This window comes from Phragmites australis, chromosome 8 (genome assembly GCF_958298935.1).
Source record: "Phragmites australis chromosome 8, lpPhrAust1.1, whole genome shotgun sequence".
NCBI lineage: Eukaryota > Viridiplantae > Streptophyta > Magnoliopsida > Poales > Poaceae > Phragmites > Phragmites australis.
This window is the reverse complement of record NC_084928.1, coordinates 1877851-1894657: the sequence shown is the minus strand read 5'-3', so window position 1 is coordinate 1894657 and position 16807 is coordinate 1877851. Positions and strand designations below refer to the sequence as shown.

At 46.4% G+C, this 16807-nt stretch overlaps 4 protein-coding genes across 4 annotated transcripts; 2 read left to right on the top strand and 2 right to left on the bottom strand.

The window, feature by feature from the left end:
- The first annotated feature begins 223 nt into the window (after window positions 1-223).
- On the top strand, window positions 224-3727 carry LOC133926203 (proteasome subunit beta type-6-like). Its single transcript, XM_062371997.1, has 8 exons — window positions 224-494; window positions 1100-1176; window positions 1450-1505; window positions 1678-1750; window positions 1863-1974; window positions 2248-2321; window positions 2753-2827; window positions 3372-3727. The coding sequence occupies exons 1-8, from the start codon at window positions 359-361 to the stop codon at window positions 3501-3503; spliced, it is 735 nt and encodes a 244-aa protein (XP_062227981.1). The 5' UTR covers window positions 224-358; the 3' UTR covers window positions 3504-3727.
- A 420-nt stretch (window positions 3728-4147) lies between these two features.
- On the bottom strand, window positions 4148-6474 carry LOC133926201 (acid phosphatase 1-like). The gene is made up of 3 exons (XM_062371996.1): window positions 5571-6474; window positions 5171-5380; window positions 4148-4635 (listed from the first exon to the last, which is right to left on the bottom strand). Exons 1-3 carry the CDS (start codon window positions 6035-6037, stop codon window positions 4458-4460), a joined length of 855 nt encoding a protein of 284 aa, XP_062227980.1. The 5' UTR covers window positions 6038-6474; the 3' UTR covers window positions 4148-4457.
- A 5877-nt stretch (window positions 6475-12351) lies between these two features.
- LOC133926199 (probable methyltransferase At1g29790) lies at window positions 12352-15065 on the top strand. The gene is made up of 3 exons (XM_062371994.1): window positions 12352-13708; window positions 13875-13980; window positions 14287-15065. The coding sequence occupies exon 1, from the start codon at window positions 12511-12513 to the stop codon at window positions 13663-13665; it is 1155 nt and encodes a 384-aa protein (XP_062227978.1). The 5' UTR covers window positions 12352-12510; the 3' UTR covers window positions 13666-13708; window positions 13875-13980; window positions 14287-15065.
- A 532-nt stretch (window positions 15066-15597) lies between these two features.
- LOC133926200 (probable CCR4-associated factor 1 homolog 11) lies at window positions 15598-16785 on the bottom strand. The gene has a single exon (XM_062371995.1). It carries the CDS (start codon window positions 16631-16633, stop codon window positions 15701-15703), a length of 933 nt encoding a protein of 310 aa, XP_062227979.1. The 5' UTR covers window positions 16634-16785; the 3' UTR covers window positions 15598-15700.
- Window positions 16786-16807: the final 22 nt, after the last annotated feature.

The following is a 16807-nucleotide window of genomic DNA, read 5'->3' as shown; positions in this document are numbered from 1 at the left end:
GAGCTAGATAATAACAGTCTCTGCATCACAGATTTTTAGAATTTTTTAAATTATTTTAATAGTATTTTGAATTTAAGAGTATTGAAATATAATCTTTTTTATTTTAAAACCTGCCGCGTGTTAGAATGGAGACCTGCCCTAGTCTACAATTGCAATTGTCCAAAACGAACTCATGCATTTGCAATTTTTTATTTAAAAAACATTAAAAAAAATCTTCTTTCTTGCAGGGGAGGCCAGACCCTGATACGATACACGCCTCTCCCCCGATCCCCTCTCGCTCTGTTGAATCGAACCAGACCACCGCCTCGCCGACTCGCCGCTAGGGTTTTGCCGCAGTAGCCGCTCTCGCCGCCCCGCCATGGACGCCGCTCTCACGGGCTCCTCCGCCGCCGGCGATGCCCCCACCACCGGGGAGCACCGGATGGGTACCACCATCGTCGGGGTCTGCTACGACGGCGGCGTCGTCCTCGGTGCCGACTCCAGGACCAGCACCGGTACGGCCCGATCATCCCCAATCCGTTAGGGCCGCAGGAGATCTTACTGTGGGTGATGCGGGAATAGGTTTTCGCTTGAACGGTTGGGAATTGAGGAATAGATGGTGTTGCCTTCCTCCTAGTTTGTTTTTTAGGTTTGGTTTTAGTTGCGAAATTAGGGCAGTTCACAGTTGCAGAGAGACATAGAAGAGTGTTGCGGGGAAGTTAGCACATCTTCGCATCCTGTTTAAATCGTTAGATGGTTCATGAAAGAGTTTTGCCCTGTGTACCTTGCCGTATTGCCATGCAATTAGAGTAAAACAACATCCACTCTTCCAATTATTTTTCTTGACTCAGATAGTTGTCGTGATGATGAACAATGAGGGTACGTGCTGACTTTGTTCTTAAGGATGCCGGTGGTGTCTTTTCAGTAGTGAACCATGATCAACTTATGTGCTTATTAATGGAATACATGCCTCCTTACATTCTGTTTCGTGTGATCTCTCAGTAGTTCAGCTTAATTCTGTTGGTTCTGTCTGCACCAAATGAAGTCAATATTAAGCTCTGTTTTCTTGATTTTTGTTACTTCTCTTTAATATCTTTTGTTGCCTGATCCTAATTCTTAGGAATGTATGTCGCGAACCGTGCATCAGACAAGATTACTCAGTTGACAGATAATGTGTATGTCTGCCGCTCTGGATCTGTAAGTGACCATGCTATTTTGAATATTGAAAGCGTTTTTCTTGTTGTTTCTTATGTAGATTTCATACTAAGATGTTTGAGTAGACACTTTCTGCTCAATTAATCTATTTAACTAGTTAATGTGCATTCTTTGTCGTTTTCTAATTTAGACAATAGCTTATGTTTGATTGCTGGTGTGAAGAAGTAAAACAAAATACAGGCTAGCAAGACAATGTTTTGTTCTGTAGCTCTATGTGTCACATGCAACATGGTTCTTATTATTATTTTCTCATAGGCTGCTGATACACAAGTCATTTCGGACTATGTGCGTTATTTCCTCCACCAGCACACGTAAGTTTGTTCGTACTTCTTGCACAGACTTATGTTCGATGTTCTAATTAAGTAGGACATCATTGAATACACTAATTGAGACTAAAGTTTTCTTTGATTAATATAGTTCTATAGTTACTTGAAGTATTTGGTATACAAGGTAGCTGATGTTAAAGTTGTCCTTCATGTGCAGAATTCAGCTTGGGCAACCGGCTACCGTGAAAGTTTCAGCCAACTTAATTAGGTTGCTAGCTTATCAGAACAAGGTTTGTTTTCTGTAGCATTCAAGCACACAAGACTGTTAATGCTATTTACTCGCCGTTATGATGCCAAGCTGTTGTTTAATTGCCACTGCAATTATTTGTTACCAATGTCCAGAGCATGTTACAAGCTGGAATGATAATTGGAGGATGGGATAAATATGAGGGAGGCCAAATTTTCTCAGTCCCTCTTGGTGGAACAATTCTGAGGCAACCGTTTGCAATTGGAGGTATATTGTTAGCCTTGAGGCAACTTTCAGAATTATCTTTCCCACAACATACGTTTGTGCTCTGCCTAATGATCTAGGACTTATACTTAATCACTTGTGCTTTTCCATTTTCGCGCTGCATGATTTTTTGAGTGTTCACCATGCCCTATTCTGGTTGAGCAAAATCTGGCTTTGATGAGATAAATTGACCATGCTCTTTTGCTAACCCTACTTCAGTGTATGTTGCATTCGTTACAGTTTCTGACACATGATGTTATCTCTGACTTCTTGCAGGTTCTGGTTCCAGTTACCTGTATGCATTGCTTGATCATGAGTGGAGAGAGGGAATGACACAGGATGAAGCAGAGGTATTAGCTAAGTTTTTTTTGTTAGAGACTGGATAGTAATATACTAATATGAGATATTTTCTCCCCTAAGGGGTAATAGAAGATAGTTTATTAAATATGAGGCAGAATAGAGTTCAAAACTAGGTTTAATTTTTCTTGTATTGCTGTGTACTTTTTTAGTTGTTTTGTTTTTTCACCATGTGGGCATTAGCATGGGAAATATTGACCTCATTTGTGCAAAGTGTAATGGAAAGTAGCTCATTTATAGCTTATCTTTGTCAAATTATCTATCTGTTACAGTTTTGCCATGATTGAGCAAATAGCTCATAACATTAATTACAGAGTCCAGAATCATAGAGCACTGACACATCCTAACATGATCCTTACTCAAATCTCATTGCATACTCTTGCAGCGCATCTCCTAACATGATCCCTTATGCTCATCTTTTCAGAAGTTCGTGATGAAGGTGGTTTCCCTTGCTATAGCCCGTGATGGTGCAAGTGGTGGAGTTGTTCGCACAGTTACTGTAAGTGCTCTTTTTTTATATATGCAAATTGTCATGTTTTGTTTCTTTGGTTGGAAAATATGGAGACATCAGAAACACCTAAACTCTGTGATGTTGTGTCAACTAATTTTATGCACTTAAAACTCAGTCAGTTCTAATTGAAAACTTTATTGATCGTTGGAATTCTTGCATAGTGCGATGCAATCTTCTGCCCCTTAATTCTATAACATTGTTGTATGCTGGTGCTTGTGCTGAAATAAGTTGGAATGAAGGTCCAAGATCATTTGGAATGCCTAGTCTTTGTGCTGCTTCCTTCTCATTTTGTCCTATCCTTTTCTTTCTCCTCTATTTGCTAGTATTCCCTATGCCTGTTGGGTACTGTTCAGAAGTCACCAATTCAGTTATGTTAGATAAATGCAGATAGATACTTGTAACTCACTTATTTTTCCTTGTGAGTTTAGAAGTCACCAAATCAGTTATGTTACAGATAAATGCATATATATACTTGTAACTCACTTATTTTTCCTTGTGGAGTTCAAAGTTCACAAGTTTGGTTATATTGCAGATAAATGCTGATGGTGTTAAGAGGAGCTTTTATCCTGGTGACAAGCTACCACTGTGGCACGAAGAGCTGGAGCCCCAGAACTCGTTGCTTGATATACTCGCTGCTGGGAACCCTGATCCGATGGTGCATTGAATTTGCCCTCCAGCCGTGCACTTTCCTTTATGAACTTTCTGCTGTATCTGACTTGTTCTAGATTTCAACTGAAGAATGGATACAACTCCTGCTGAATTATCGTACCACGTATTTCTTATTATCATTACACCTTAGTAAATTCCTGTTTACCAGAACGATTGGTGTTCCTGTTTCGTGGTAATGCTTTGTGATGTTAATGCGATGAGAATTCGATCTTGTGATTACTCCTGTGATTAGGCTCCTAAGACAGCATAGGAGATGCAATACAAGCTGCTTATCCGTATGCCATTGGCGCCTTGAAGCAGCCATTTGTTGAGTGCGACAGTCTGCTTGCCTTTGGGCGAGGTGCTTTGAGATGTGATATTGTTATAATTCAATTGGATGGATGTACAGCTGATGATCGCTTGATTTTGCTGATCATCCTACGGTGCTTCTGAAGACCCCGTTGCATTCAACGATTGCGAGGAATCACAAGGAGGAAAGGGTTTAAGAATATTGGCAGAGGGACCTATTGTTATCACCTCCTTGAAATTCGAACTGAATCGTAAATTTCCTAAGAAAACCCATATCGACCAAACACCCAGTAGGCTGAAAATTAATAAGCTAATTTGTGGAGAAGCTGCAACTGAACTGTACGGTGTACACAACCAAAAACAGGGGTGACTCCTATAAAAACATATCCATCACCGTTCAGTTTTCGGCTTCTGGAGAGCACACATCCCTGAACCCACCATTTATTCATACAGTAACTCTTCGCATTTCATCCATTACATTCCAACTTACAGGTGTAATGTATACTACATTAAGTTAGTGAAGCTTTTGTACAGTTTCAAATTCCATTGCCGGATTATTCTCAGCTTTTTTTGCACCAGTCGGTATTCAGTTCAATTGGGCCAGGAGAAGAATGCACCTAAGAAACACTGCATCCTTCATCCGCCCTGTTTTTCGTTTCTGTCATGGAATATAATACATTGGATTGGGAAGCTTGAAGGAGCGAACGCTCATGGAAGAGCCCAACAGATCGCTCCATTGATCGCCAGAATTGCCTAGGATCCTGTACCCTTCTGCTTCCATTTCCTTCCTCTTTTCTGATTTGTAGGTTGTCGCTGTTTTGTTGCGGTCAGCTGCTGCTCTGGACATTGGGAAAGACACGCTTCAGATTTCCAGTATGAACAATGAATATTGAAGAATAATGGGCAATAAAGTGTGCAGGCGACAAATTTGACCCAGCTTAGATGTCCAATTCAGCATTCAACAAAAGGATGTTGACTCTTACTAACAGAAAGCTAATCTATGGCAGTGACAACTGATAATGTCATAGTCATATGGACATTTGGACAAGGCCAGCAGCAGCACAATGGCATTAAACATTTAGTTCTGAATCGCCTATTCAGTATTCAGTACAAGTGTACAACATAATGAGCAACAGATTTGGCCAGTTAGGCATTCTAATGGATGTCTCGTCCACAGGCTATGAAGAACACCCAGAAGAGACCATATAAAACATGTTTTAGAATTGACAGGCAGTTATGAGGTACCAAGCTAATTAAGCATTGAGTATTCAGGTTAGGAAGATAATAAGCAGCACCCAAAATTTCCTCTTGAAGCATGTCCTGGGCAATGGTAGATAAAGATTGCAAATTTCAAAACTAATGCGCAAGGTATACCTGAGTATGAGCTTGTCCCAATCATGAAAGCCTTGTTTGTTGAGGTTCTCCACCGTGACGCCCTTGTGCCCCTCGCTTCGGCCCGTGAGCAGGAAGATCTTGAACCCAAGCTCACGAACCTCCTTGTACAGCTTCAAGCTGGAGGGGATCGCCGGCGCCTCCCCCTTCTCCACCCACATGTCAAACGCGTGGTGATCGAACAGCTGGAGCCTGCCATTTGAAACCAAGAACCCCGTGTGAGAGCATTTCAATTGAACAATCGACGCCTAATTTTGGCCGTTTCCTGCCTAAAGTTTTACCATTTCATTTGAACAATCCAATTGAGACCTAACGAATCGGAATTTCCTGTCCAATTTCTGCCATTTTTCTCGACGGGGATGCGTCGGACGAGGGAACTCACCCGTATCCGTGCTCGGCGTAGTAGGGGAGGTTGGAGAGCAGCGTCTCGTCGACGTCGAACACCCAGGCGTCGCGGCCGTGGCCCCCGAGCGCCGCGCCGCGCGCGTAGGCGGAGGACTCCCGCGCCACGAGCTCCAGGTCGTAGCGGTAGGCGGTCCCCGTGACGTACTCGCGCACGTGCGCCGCGCACTCGACCGGCACGGCCCGCCACGGCGCCAGGTTGTTAGCCTCCACCGCCAGCCTCCAGCTCGCGCACCGCGCCTCCACCGGCACCTCCTCCAACCCCTCGACGTCGCCGTCCCCCTCAGCCACGCGCGGCGCCGACGTCGGCAGCTCGATGACGAGCGGGCGCGGCAGGAGCTTCTGCGCCGCCTCCTCCTCGGACGCGTTCTCCGCCGCGACGACGGCGACGGCCACGGCGGCGAGGAGCATCACGAGCAGCAGCAGGTGTCCGCCGTGGCGCGCCATGTCCTGTTTATTAGCACCAGACCTCCCGCGCGGGCCCGGGTCGTGCGCGCCTCGTCTTCTAGTCGATGCGCTGCCGCGCGGGCCCCCCGGCGTCAGGTGGCAGCGGGGGCGGGCAGGGAATGCGTGGCTCCGACGACTTGGGCGCGAGGTGAGGAGGAGCGCGAGAGGAAGGGAAGGGGAGGGGAGGTCGGCGACGGGTGGCTTAAATAGGGAGGCGTGCGAGTGTTGGGGAAAGGAGAGGGACGGACGGAGGTGGAGAAGGGATTCGAATCCGAGGGAGGACGATGCGATCCTTCGCGGCGGGGCAACCGGTCGGTGGTGGTGGCGTGCCGCGGCGGCAGACCGGGGGGGCGGGGGCGTTCCGTGCTCTGCCTTGGCCGGCTGAAACAGTCGCTGCGACGCGGCAGAGCAACCACGTTGTTACGTGCCAAGGCAAGCGTTTCATGTCTTGCGTTGGATGATGGTTGCCATTGGAGGCAGATTTGGTACTAACAATACTAGATGTTTAAAGAGAGAGTGTTAAATATCTATATAAAAATTATAATTTTTAATGTAAACAAAACTACAAGTACTTAGATATAGTTAATTATCTTGTCAGTACTAATATAAACACAATCATATTTAAGCACATGTAAGTAAGCACATTGTTCTCCACTAAACATATGTGCCAGTTAAGTTGAGAAAAAAAGCGATTTTTTTTTTCATAAATATCTCCTCTAAGCATCTCATTATACATACTAGGTAGGATCTGTGCGAGATTTGTACAGATTTTTTGCGAAATTCCACGTTCCAAAAACGTCCTCACTATTTTTTTTTCTCTCTTCCTAATCTTCTTGGTCTAGCCACCTAGCGAAAATTCGTTAGAGGCCAAGGCTGCTTGTCACGATCAGGGTTCACGAATAAGTTTGAGCACCGAAATGTGTTCCCAGCCCATTCTTCAAATATCATGAATATTGATTGAAATTCAAAGAATTCGGTGAGAATTCAACCAAAAATCGGCGCACCAATCCGCCTAGTAGTTACGACGTTACACTAATGCAATAGTTTAGGATTAAATTCCGAGTCACAAATTCAGATACTCCATCCAACAACCTCAAATTATGGCGCACGTGTTATATGTTTTTGACACGTCAGCAAATAAAATAAACGGGAAATAAAATTTGGAAATAACCTCTTAAAAGATCCTTTTAAGTTGTATACAGTTCTATTTAGCACATTTACTGGTCCACCATTCTAGAACCCTCTGACCTCTTTATTTACCCACACCAGCCTAAGACCGGAAAATTAACTGCAACAATTAACAAATGAAGCAAAATGTTTTACATGGGGGATTGGAAAAAAGAAACCCCACAAAGCAACAGTAGAGCAATAATTCCAACCAAGTCGTACAACAATGGTCCTCAGGACAAAGATTTTTCTTTAAAATGAAAAAGATCAAAGATTCATACTCGCGTTCCTAGATTAAACCACTAAACATAAGTTATCTCGGTTAAGATGGGGAAATGACAAAAATGATCCATGCATGCAATAAACTAAGATCATATGTGGAGCTCTGGCTTCTAGCTCTATGTTAAATCTTACATTTATAATTTAAGATAAAATAGTTTAAGTCTCTTTTTTAATTAAAATAAAAATAAAATGACTCATCCAAACATTTTCGATAGGCATATAACTCAAATTTACAAACTTCTAAAACTAGAAATACACAGCTCTAAAAATTATTAGAGCTCAAGGTCTGCCACTAATTGGTTCCGATCCGATGTGGAACGCTTGCATTGACAGAGCTGTATCTCATATGATACATATGTACACGCTACCACTAGAGGTTCTGAACCCCGAACAGCACAGATGATGATGCATTGGTTCTCTGATACAAAAACAGAAGTATGTTGCTAACTAATCTTCTTCGAAATACTTTTCCTCTGCGTCATAGTTAGCTTCCTTGGACCAATAGTCATCCAACATCTCATCGTTATCGATCTGAGAATAGTCCATATGCTCAGTGTCTTCACCAGACAGGAACTTTTCTTGCATCACATATGTGAATTGTTCCAGCTGGTCCTGCATTTCTTCAGAAGATGGTGTTTGCTTGAAAGCCCCTGCAATGGAACCTCCCACATTGCTGGAGTCCCGGGGGATCATTTCCAACCACCTGCAATTATGTAAAAGAAGAAATTCATTTCCTGCAAAGGTTATGTATCCTAAGGAAGACTCACAATGAGATAACATTTGAAGAAAAAAAAAACAGAGGCGTTCCTGGCTTCCTTGTAGGCCAAATAAGAAATGGAGCAAGGCAAAAGGGACCATATATGATATATGCTTCAACTATGAACTAGATTAATCAAGTCTATCAGCACAGTTTTTTTTAACACATATCATCATGTTCACTGAGCATACATACTAGACAACCAAATCAGATCCCAACCTGTTGAACTCAAGCTATGTTTTCCATACACAAGAAACATTAAATCATTGTCTGTTTCCTTTAAGCCAGGGCCAAACAGAATGGCACAAAAATATAAGTAAAATCATCGCAGAGTTCAGGGCAAAAGGAATTCGGAGGTGGAAGTTGGATCACAAGTACAACAAGAGGCTAAAGAAAGATTCTGCATGCGATCTTCCAGCAAAAACACAGGTAATCCAAATTTCTTAAAAATAAACTCTACCATGTAGAACAAGAGTCGTGTAACTAGCAATGTAGCACTGTCACATTGTCATATGCAGCTTCGAAAAAAAAAGATTATAGACTTCTTCCTCTATCAAAATACTCATATTGTTCTCATCTCAAAAGAATACCAAACATGTCCTATAACCTCAAAATAACCTATGAAGGGGATCTAGCAGTACAACCAGATACACGCTGTGCTTCTATTAATTCCAAGGAAATTCAGAGCAACTAGTTCATGGAAACTATAGATCACCTTTACCAAATGCAACTAATGGCAACTCAATTTGGTGCATACCAGTGTCTCTAAATTAGCTAATTTTCTAGAACCAGGTACTCCATATGGTCTAAGGTAGTGTTTGGTTAGGGTAATTGCTACGTGACTTGATTACAGAGGGTAACATGTCCCATTCCATCCTGTTTGTTTAGCCCAATCATAATTGATCCCTCATAATCAGATGCGGGGCCGTACAAAGTTTCTTAATTAGGTATATGATGATCATGTAACTGGGATTTGTTTTTTTCCCGTTCAAAAAATGTAGGTATTTGGTTGCTCTCGTCTAAACAAATTGTTTGCCTTGGAGGGCCAATTCTGCAAGTTGAATTCATCAATCTGTTGTGAAAAATGCTTTATTCAGAATCATTGCTTCATAATTTTGTTTTTTAACAATTATGCAGTGTGCCCTTGAGTTGGACCAAGGTCGTTACCATTACCTTCCTTAACCAAACATATCTTATTTTTAGTCATTCCCTTACCATTACTGTGAGATCATATGTTGAAAAAATTGGCAAATGCATAATTAACGTAATTATGAAATTGGCAAAAGTCGCAAAGTGATTTAACAGTTCATGTGATGTTTTATCATTTCATGTGATGATGACTTTGACAATATGCATTGATGATAATATATTGCTTGATATGCTCATAAAAGCAAGATTATACCCACACGACACAAGTCCATCCACTTAGCCCTCGTGACAACCATTCTCATATATGTTGCATCAGACCGGTCCATGCCTACGCTGCCAAGGATACCTAGTTTCCGTCGGGGCTCTTCCCCATTAGACACCCCTAGGATCCTCGCCATCCCAATATAAACTTTTCCATCTCATCATTTTTCTCGACACACCGCAGGGCCACAGTTAGTTGATGCACACAACATACGATATTCAGCTCATCCGTCATATACACGGATATGTGGTAAGTACAGTAAGTGTTGGACACTGGTAAATATCGGAACGGTCCTTAATCAACTCAAGCAGGGCTACGACATTTGAGACTCCTTTCTCATTTGTCCCCACCACCCTCTCAAGTCTCGTAAACCAACACCACTTACCACATCGACTTAACTTTCATCGCACAATTTGTATTACATATCCTACAACTCGCGAACGATGGCGACATCCACCGCTCGACTTCTATCGATACACTAAGCATGGATAAGCGTATATCGAACACTAGACTAGATTATATTTATTACCCATGGTTACAAGGAAATGGTATAATCAAAGACAAGGAAGGTAATGCAGCAAGATAAGATCTACCCATTTGACCTTAATAACTAAAACTTACTTAATGCAACTAATCCATACAATAATAGCAAGTTCATACACATGACCATTGAAAAATAAGGGTGCAATATGATAGATGATTGCCTTGATTTTCCGGTGCTTCACTCACGTACACCCCCGGTTCAATTTCGGTCTCGACCTCTTGAACCATCGACATGTCACTCTTTATTCAATGGAATAATGCATCAAATAAATAAAAGAATGAGCTAAGAGATACGTTTTATGATGCATGATCTTAAAGAGATGCACTGTAACTTGCCATGAAAATATTTACAAAAGAACGCTTGATTGATTGGGCTAGAAAAGATTTAAACATCACATTGGATAACCTAAGTTGTCTGGGTTATGAGTAATTGGCGGTTAGACTGGGTGGGGGTGGCGGTCAGACCGTGGGGGTCGAACAGAGAAGAATCGGTATTGAGTAGCGATGGTGGTTAGATCGGACTGATGGTGGTTAGATCGACCTTAGTGGCGGTCTAAGTCCTGACAATGGATTCTAAACTCAACTCTAGCTAACCAAGTTCCAACCTAGAGATCGGACCGGCCCAGGTGGCGGGCAAACCGCTGGGCCTGACCAACAACACCTCGTTGAGGTTGCCGGCAACGGCTCTGGCGACATCTTCGACCAAATATGTACCAAAACACTCTACAAAACTAGGGGAGTTTTTATTGGGTGGTTTGAGCAGCATTCACAGGTCCAAACTCTAGGGCCCCATGGGTGACGTTCGTGGCTAGAGGTGGAGCTTAGATCTAAGCACATGGGATTGGTTGTAGCTCGGGGATGATGGGGAAACGGTTGGGTATGGCTCATCTTGGTGTAGGGAAGCTTCTTAGAGGGTTGGCCAACTCTGAGGAGGCTTCGATTTGGAGATCAGACTCCGAGGTGGTGCTCGGCCTTGAGGTGGAAGAAAGACGTGTGTGAAGCTTCTCTGGTGAGGATGACGGCGGGGAGGAGCTCAGGGAGGCTTGGTGAAGCTCGGGGAAATCTTCTCCGTCAATCTCCAGTCGTCATGGTGGTCGAGGTGGTGCTCCTCTTCTCTCTCGGTTTTATGTCAAAGGTGGAAATAAGAGAGGGAAAAATAAGTAATTGATGGGGTTTTAAATGACCATTCTGAGTTCTGGCAGTCAGACCGCAGGTAGCGCCGATTAGACTGCGGGCTGAGCCCACGTGCAGAGAGTTCTTCCTCCTCTCCCATTTTCTACCATTTCTTTTCTCCTTCCTTCCTAAATGGTTTTGGGATATCTAATTAATTCCCACTTAATACGCCTATGGTGGAAACTCGAGTTGCTTAACAACGTATCGTTTTCAAAAAGTTTTGAATACTTAAAACAAAAGCCACAAACATGATACATGATGCTATGATGCATATACGTGCTCTATGACCAGGTTAGGACTTTTGGGGTGTGACACCTTGACTTCGTCCCGGCTGAGGCAGAACGCTGATTGTGAAGGCCAAGGGGCGCCCAGGCATAGGTCGAGGATGTTCGATAGCGCCACCGTTGACCATTTGATGGATTGCGTGGAGACCATGGCTGGGTTTAGGAAGGCACAGTTCGGGATGGTGGAGGCCGGGGAGAGGGATCCCGAGGAGGTGGTTTCAGTGCGGGTGGGTACGACGATATCTTCGGATGGTTTGACTTCGTAGTGTCGTACGACGAGATACTCGTGGGGTAGGAGGATATGGCGGAGGAGATCCCTTTGCCGAGTGGGAACTCAAGATATGGTGGCTCGGAGTTGAGCATGGGGCCAGATAGAGGCGACCGAGGTCCAAAGTTATGGCGGAGTTGCCAGTGATGAGCGCAGCAGAGCATAGGGGCTTGGCCATGGCGAGCAGCAACGCTCGGCTGTGTAGAAGGGAGATGAGTGGTAGAAAGACCATTTCCCGTGACATTCGATGTCGGCAATGGCAAAAAAAAATTAAAAATACCACTTGGTGATAGAAAATGCCTCAAAGTCACAAACAAACAAGTTTTTATGGACCCAAGTGGTATTTTGATATAACATCCGGCGTAAATGTCTTCTGAAAATTTGCAGTCGCTAGAGTGGCGAAATTTTTTAATTAACCCCTCTCTACTAAGCAAAGCAAGCAACCAAGCAAAACCAACGCGGCCGCACGCCGCACGCGGCGAAACCCCACCCCCCATCGGCCCTGAGCCCGAGATCCCACCCGACGCACCGGCGGCAAAATCCGCGGCTTTTCTCTTCTGCCCGCGCGCGGCGCCAGGGCACCGCGCGATGGGGTCGGTGTCCCTGAACGTGGCGGCCTCCCGGCGCGGCGGGCGGCGCCTGTCACACCTCTGCTCCCCCGCGCTGCTCAACCTCCTCGTGCTCCTCTCCCTCCTCTCCACCAACCTCCTCGCCCTCCTCGCCTTCCTCTCCACCCGCCCCCGCCCCGGCCCCACCACCACCGCCGCCTCCGTCGTCGGCAGCCACTCCTCCGCCATCTCCGCGCAGATCGCCGCCATCGCGCGGGAGATCGACTCCTCCCGCATGGTTCCGCACCGCCCGGCCGACGGCAGCCTGCCCCCGGAGCTGCTCCTCTTCCTCTCCCCGCACGCGCTCCCGCTCGGCCGCGACGCGCGCACGGGGCTCACCCACATGCCGGCCTCCGTCGCGCACACCTGCTTCCGGTCCCCCTCCACGCTCGCGCTGCTCGCGTCCTTCACGTACTACGCGCCGCACGCCGCGTGCCCGCGCAACGCCACCCTCCAGCACCGCCTCGTCTCCAAGGGCTGCGAGCCGCTGCCCCGCCGCCGGTGCCTCTCCCGGGGGCCCCGCGCACCGCTCCCGGCCTCCAACATGGGCCTCGACAACCGGCGCTGGGTGAAGCCGCGCAACGACCACGAGTTCCTCATCGAGGACGTGCTGCGGTTCAGTAGCGCTTCTGGTAAGATCCGGATCGGCTTCGACGTCGCCGGCGCCGCCGCCAATTTTGCCGCCCGGATGAGGGAGCGCGGGGTGACCATCGTCACCTCGGTGCTCGACAACGCCGGGAAGCCCATGAATGAGTTCGTGGCAGCGAGGGGGCTGTTCCCGCTGCTGCTGTCGCCGGCGCACCGGTTCCCTTTCTATGATGGGGTGTTTGACCTGGTGCACGTCGGGACTACCGCATTGGACGAAGGCGGGGCGCCGGCATTGGGGCTGGCGGGGACGGAAGAGGCGCTGGGATTCTTCATGTTTGATGTCGACAGGGTGCTGCGCGCCGGTGGGCTGCTCTGGATAGACAGCTACATATGCCACAGCGAGGAGCGGAGACAGGTGGTTGTGAGGCTCATTGTGAGGTTTGGTTACAAGAAGCTGAAGTGGGTGGTCGGAGAGAAGGCCAGCACAGGGAGCGCAAGGACAACAATGTACTTCTCTGCAGTGTTGCAGAAGCCCGCGCGTGGTTGAAATCCAATGGTTGATGGATGGTTTGCTTCATTCTTGATCCGAGGTACGAATGTACCTTCCAATTGTTTGTATTTCAGGGATTTGACATGAGAGATGGGCATGCGGTTTAGGTTTCATGAATTAGCTCCGATTCTATTGTTTGTTCAGAGATAGTAACTTAAAATAAGTGAAGAGAGTATAATTGTTCCACTTTTGTTATCTTGTTATAGGCTGCTGTTAGCTGGGAAACATATAATGTAGAATTTGTGACTCAGCTGGGAACTCCAAAGTGGGAGTCCAATGATGTGGAATTCTTCTCATTTCAAGTACAAAAAGGTAAGTAAAGGATGCTCTTGGAGCTGTGTATTTACTTTGCCTGCCTGAAGCTATTCATTTTGTGTTATTATTGTCTATTTCGAATTTCAATTGATTTGCTCGTTTAGAAAGTGGATGGGCTAAATTCCAGTCTTTACCTTTCTAGAGATAGTGCAACTAGAACCCTTAGGTCTGTGAAAGTGGGAAATCATCTAGCATCAAAGAACCTCTGTTCAATAAAAACACTCGTACAACCATTCTTCTCCAATTGTCTTGAATTCCTCCATTTGTGGATCTAATGCGACATTGCCTTCATGTCCCATGCAGCTGCTGGTTATATTTTCTCCTCTGATTTAGTTTCATGAGCAGCTGATCAACACATTGCCATGCTTGAAGTGAACCATCGATGGAAAAATTATGAGATTTAGATGTCACGTAACACAATGATCAAGGACCTAGCTATTGCCTGATATTTTGTCAAGAACCTTATAGCATATGCCATTTGGATTATATGTCAAATGCCTGAATGCTATCTGCAGTTGCCTTTATTCTGAATGCTGTATGAATTACTAATTGGAGCAAAACTGCAGCTTAGACTTCCTGCATGTAACTGAACTAATTGCTGCAATTAGTGCTACACACCTCTTCGATGTATAGGAGTTCCCATCAGGAAGACTCTACTCTTCACTCTGCCATCGAAAGTTTCAATCCTAATGATACTCTCCCTAGCTGTTACTGTTTACGCTACATGTAACTGAACTTTTCTTCCTGCCCCCATTGTATTGCAGATTAACAGAGTACAAGATACTTTTCACAGATGGAAGTAGCTACCTGAATATTCTGAGGTGTATGTTTATCTCACCAAACAACTACTAACCAGCTGCCACTGAACTGTTTCCTCCCTTTAACATGTTCCCATGATCTACCACTGAACTGTTTCCTCCCTTCAACTTTTTTAAGTTTTAATTATGTGAATGTACTACTGAACAAGGCAATCTCAGTTGCTGACGTAGATACAACATGTTATAAACTTGAGAACGAAATTAAGAAAAGAACCTGATATTGACTACCAACGAGGTTGTAACGAGGTAGTGTTTCATGGAGAATTTTGTATTTTTCATGTTAGTTCGATCATGCTTTGGTATCAGTGACCCCAGATCGGTGTTTTGTGCTACTTCACAATTTTACAACCAATCGCTATCACATATAGTGCTTCTGGTATCAGTGACCCTCTTTAGTTCATTTGTTTGTATAAGTAATCTTCATCATGGGGACTAGAAATTGAGTAGAATTTGCTACCCAAAGTGAGCCCACAAAGTATTTGCCAAGAGAACCCTTTGTACTATGAAACTGTTTGCATGAGAACTCTTTTGTCAAGGCAAAAACCAGCTCTGAATCAAGGCAAACAATGCTAATGCAGATTGATGTTTCTGTAATTGCCATGCTGTCTTGCAGTGGTACTGAAAATTGTTCAGGCTGTCCACCTGTGCCTATACTGAATAATTTGTTAACCATCTTGTTCGTTAATAATATGCTAGGATTAGGATGCTACTAGACACAATTCAGTTTGCACTCTATTGCTTCAGTTCTTGAGAATTCAGATTAGTCGAGAAAAAGATATAAAAGTGTAGTATCAAATGCAGGATATAATAGAAGTAAAAGGATTCCCTTCACTCAACAATTCTCTAAAAGTAATATGTACAAATTAACAGCTCACCCTGCATGCATGCTTCACTGCAATCTACACTAAGCCCACGATGGCCCCGGCGTGCACGAGCACGTTGTTGTCCCGGAAGAAGCGATCCACCATTGCCAGGAGCACGTCGCAGGTGAGCAGGCTGTCGGAACCGGCGCAGTGAGCACGCCCGGCCGCGCGCTCCACGCCGAGCGCGGCGGCCACCTGCTCCAGTCCCCCACGTATGCCCTCGCCGCAGAACCGAGCGAGGCGCTTGACGTCGAGCACCGCCGGCCCGAACAGGGCGCGGACCTGGGCGAGGAACCCCTCCGGCGTGTCCGGCAGCGGACACCCGCCGCCGAGCACCTTGGCGAGGTACGCGAAGTCGTAGGCGCCCGAGAACGCCGCCCAGGTGAGCCCCCCGCAGGCGAGGCCGCACTGGTAGAACCCGGAGGCGAAGGCGCCCGGGTCGACGCCGAACTGCTGCAGCGTGGCGAAGTCCATGCCCTGCGCGCGGAGCATGGCGATGGAGGCGGGCGCGTGCGGGTCGCGGCCGGCGTCGAAGCCCCGGAGGTTGAACTGCCACGCGACGGGGCAGCGGCCGGAGGGCCCGGAGAGCGCGATCCCGATCTGGAGCAGCTTGAGGTCGTCCACGTTCTTCTTCACCAGCGCGTAGCTCTCGCGCGGGCCGCGGAGGTGGCGCGGCGTGCGCGAGTCGTGCACCGTGCCGGGGAACTCCGTGTCGACGCACACGCAGGGGTAGTGCGGCAGCAGCGCGGCGATGTGGGAGAGCTCGTCCTGGAGGTTCGCGGCCCACACATCCCGCACCTCGGCGTCCAAGAACGCCCCGCGCGGCAACACGACGCACGCGGCCTGCGGCGGGAACTGCATGTGCATGGGGTGCTGGGGCACGAGGTTTACGAAGCCGCACTGCGGCTGCGGCGGCGGCGGCGGCGGCGGCGGGAGGACGACGCTCGGGCCGTCGTCGCGGAAAAGCATCGGTGATGGCTGGAACCACCCGTGGTTACGAATCGGCTTCGTGATCTTGGAACGTGGCCGTCAATCTTCCCTGCGCCCTGGATTTATACAAAGCCCACAGACTCTTGGAACCGTACGAGAGTTGGATCTCCCGATCCGACTCGAACCCGTTTTCTCCTTTTGAAAGCACAGATC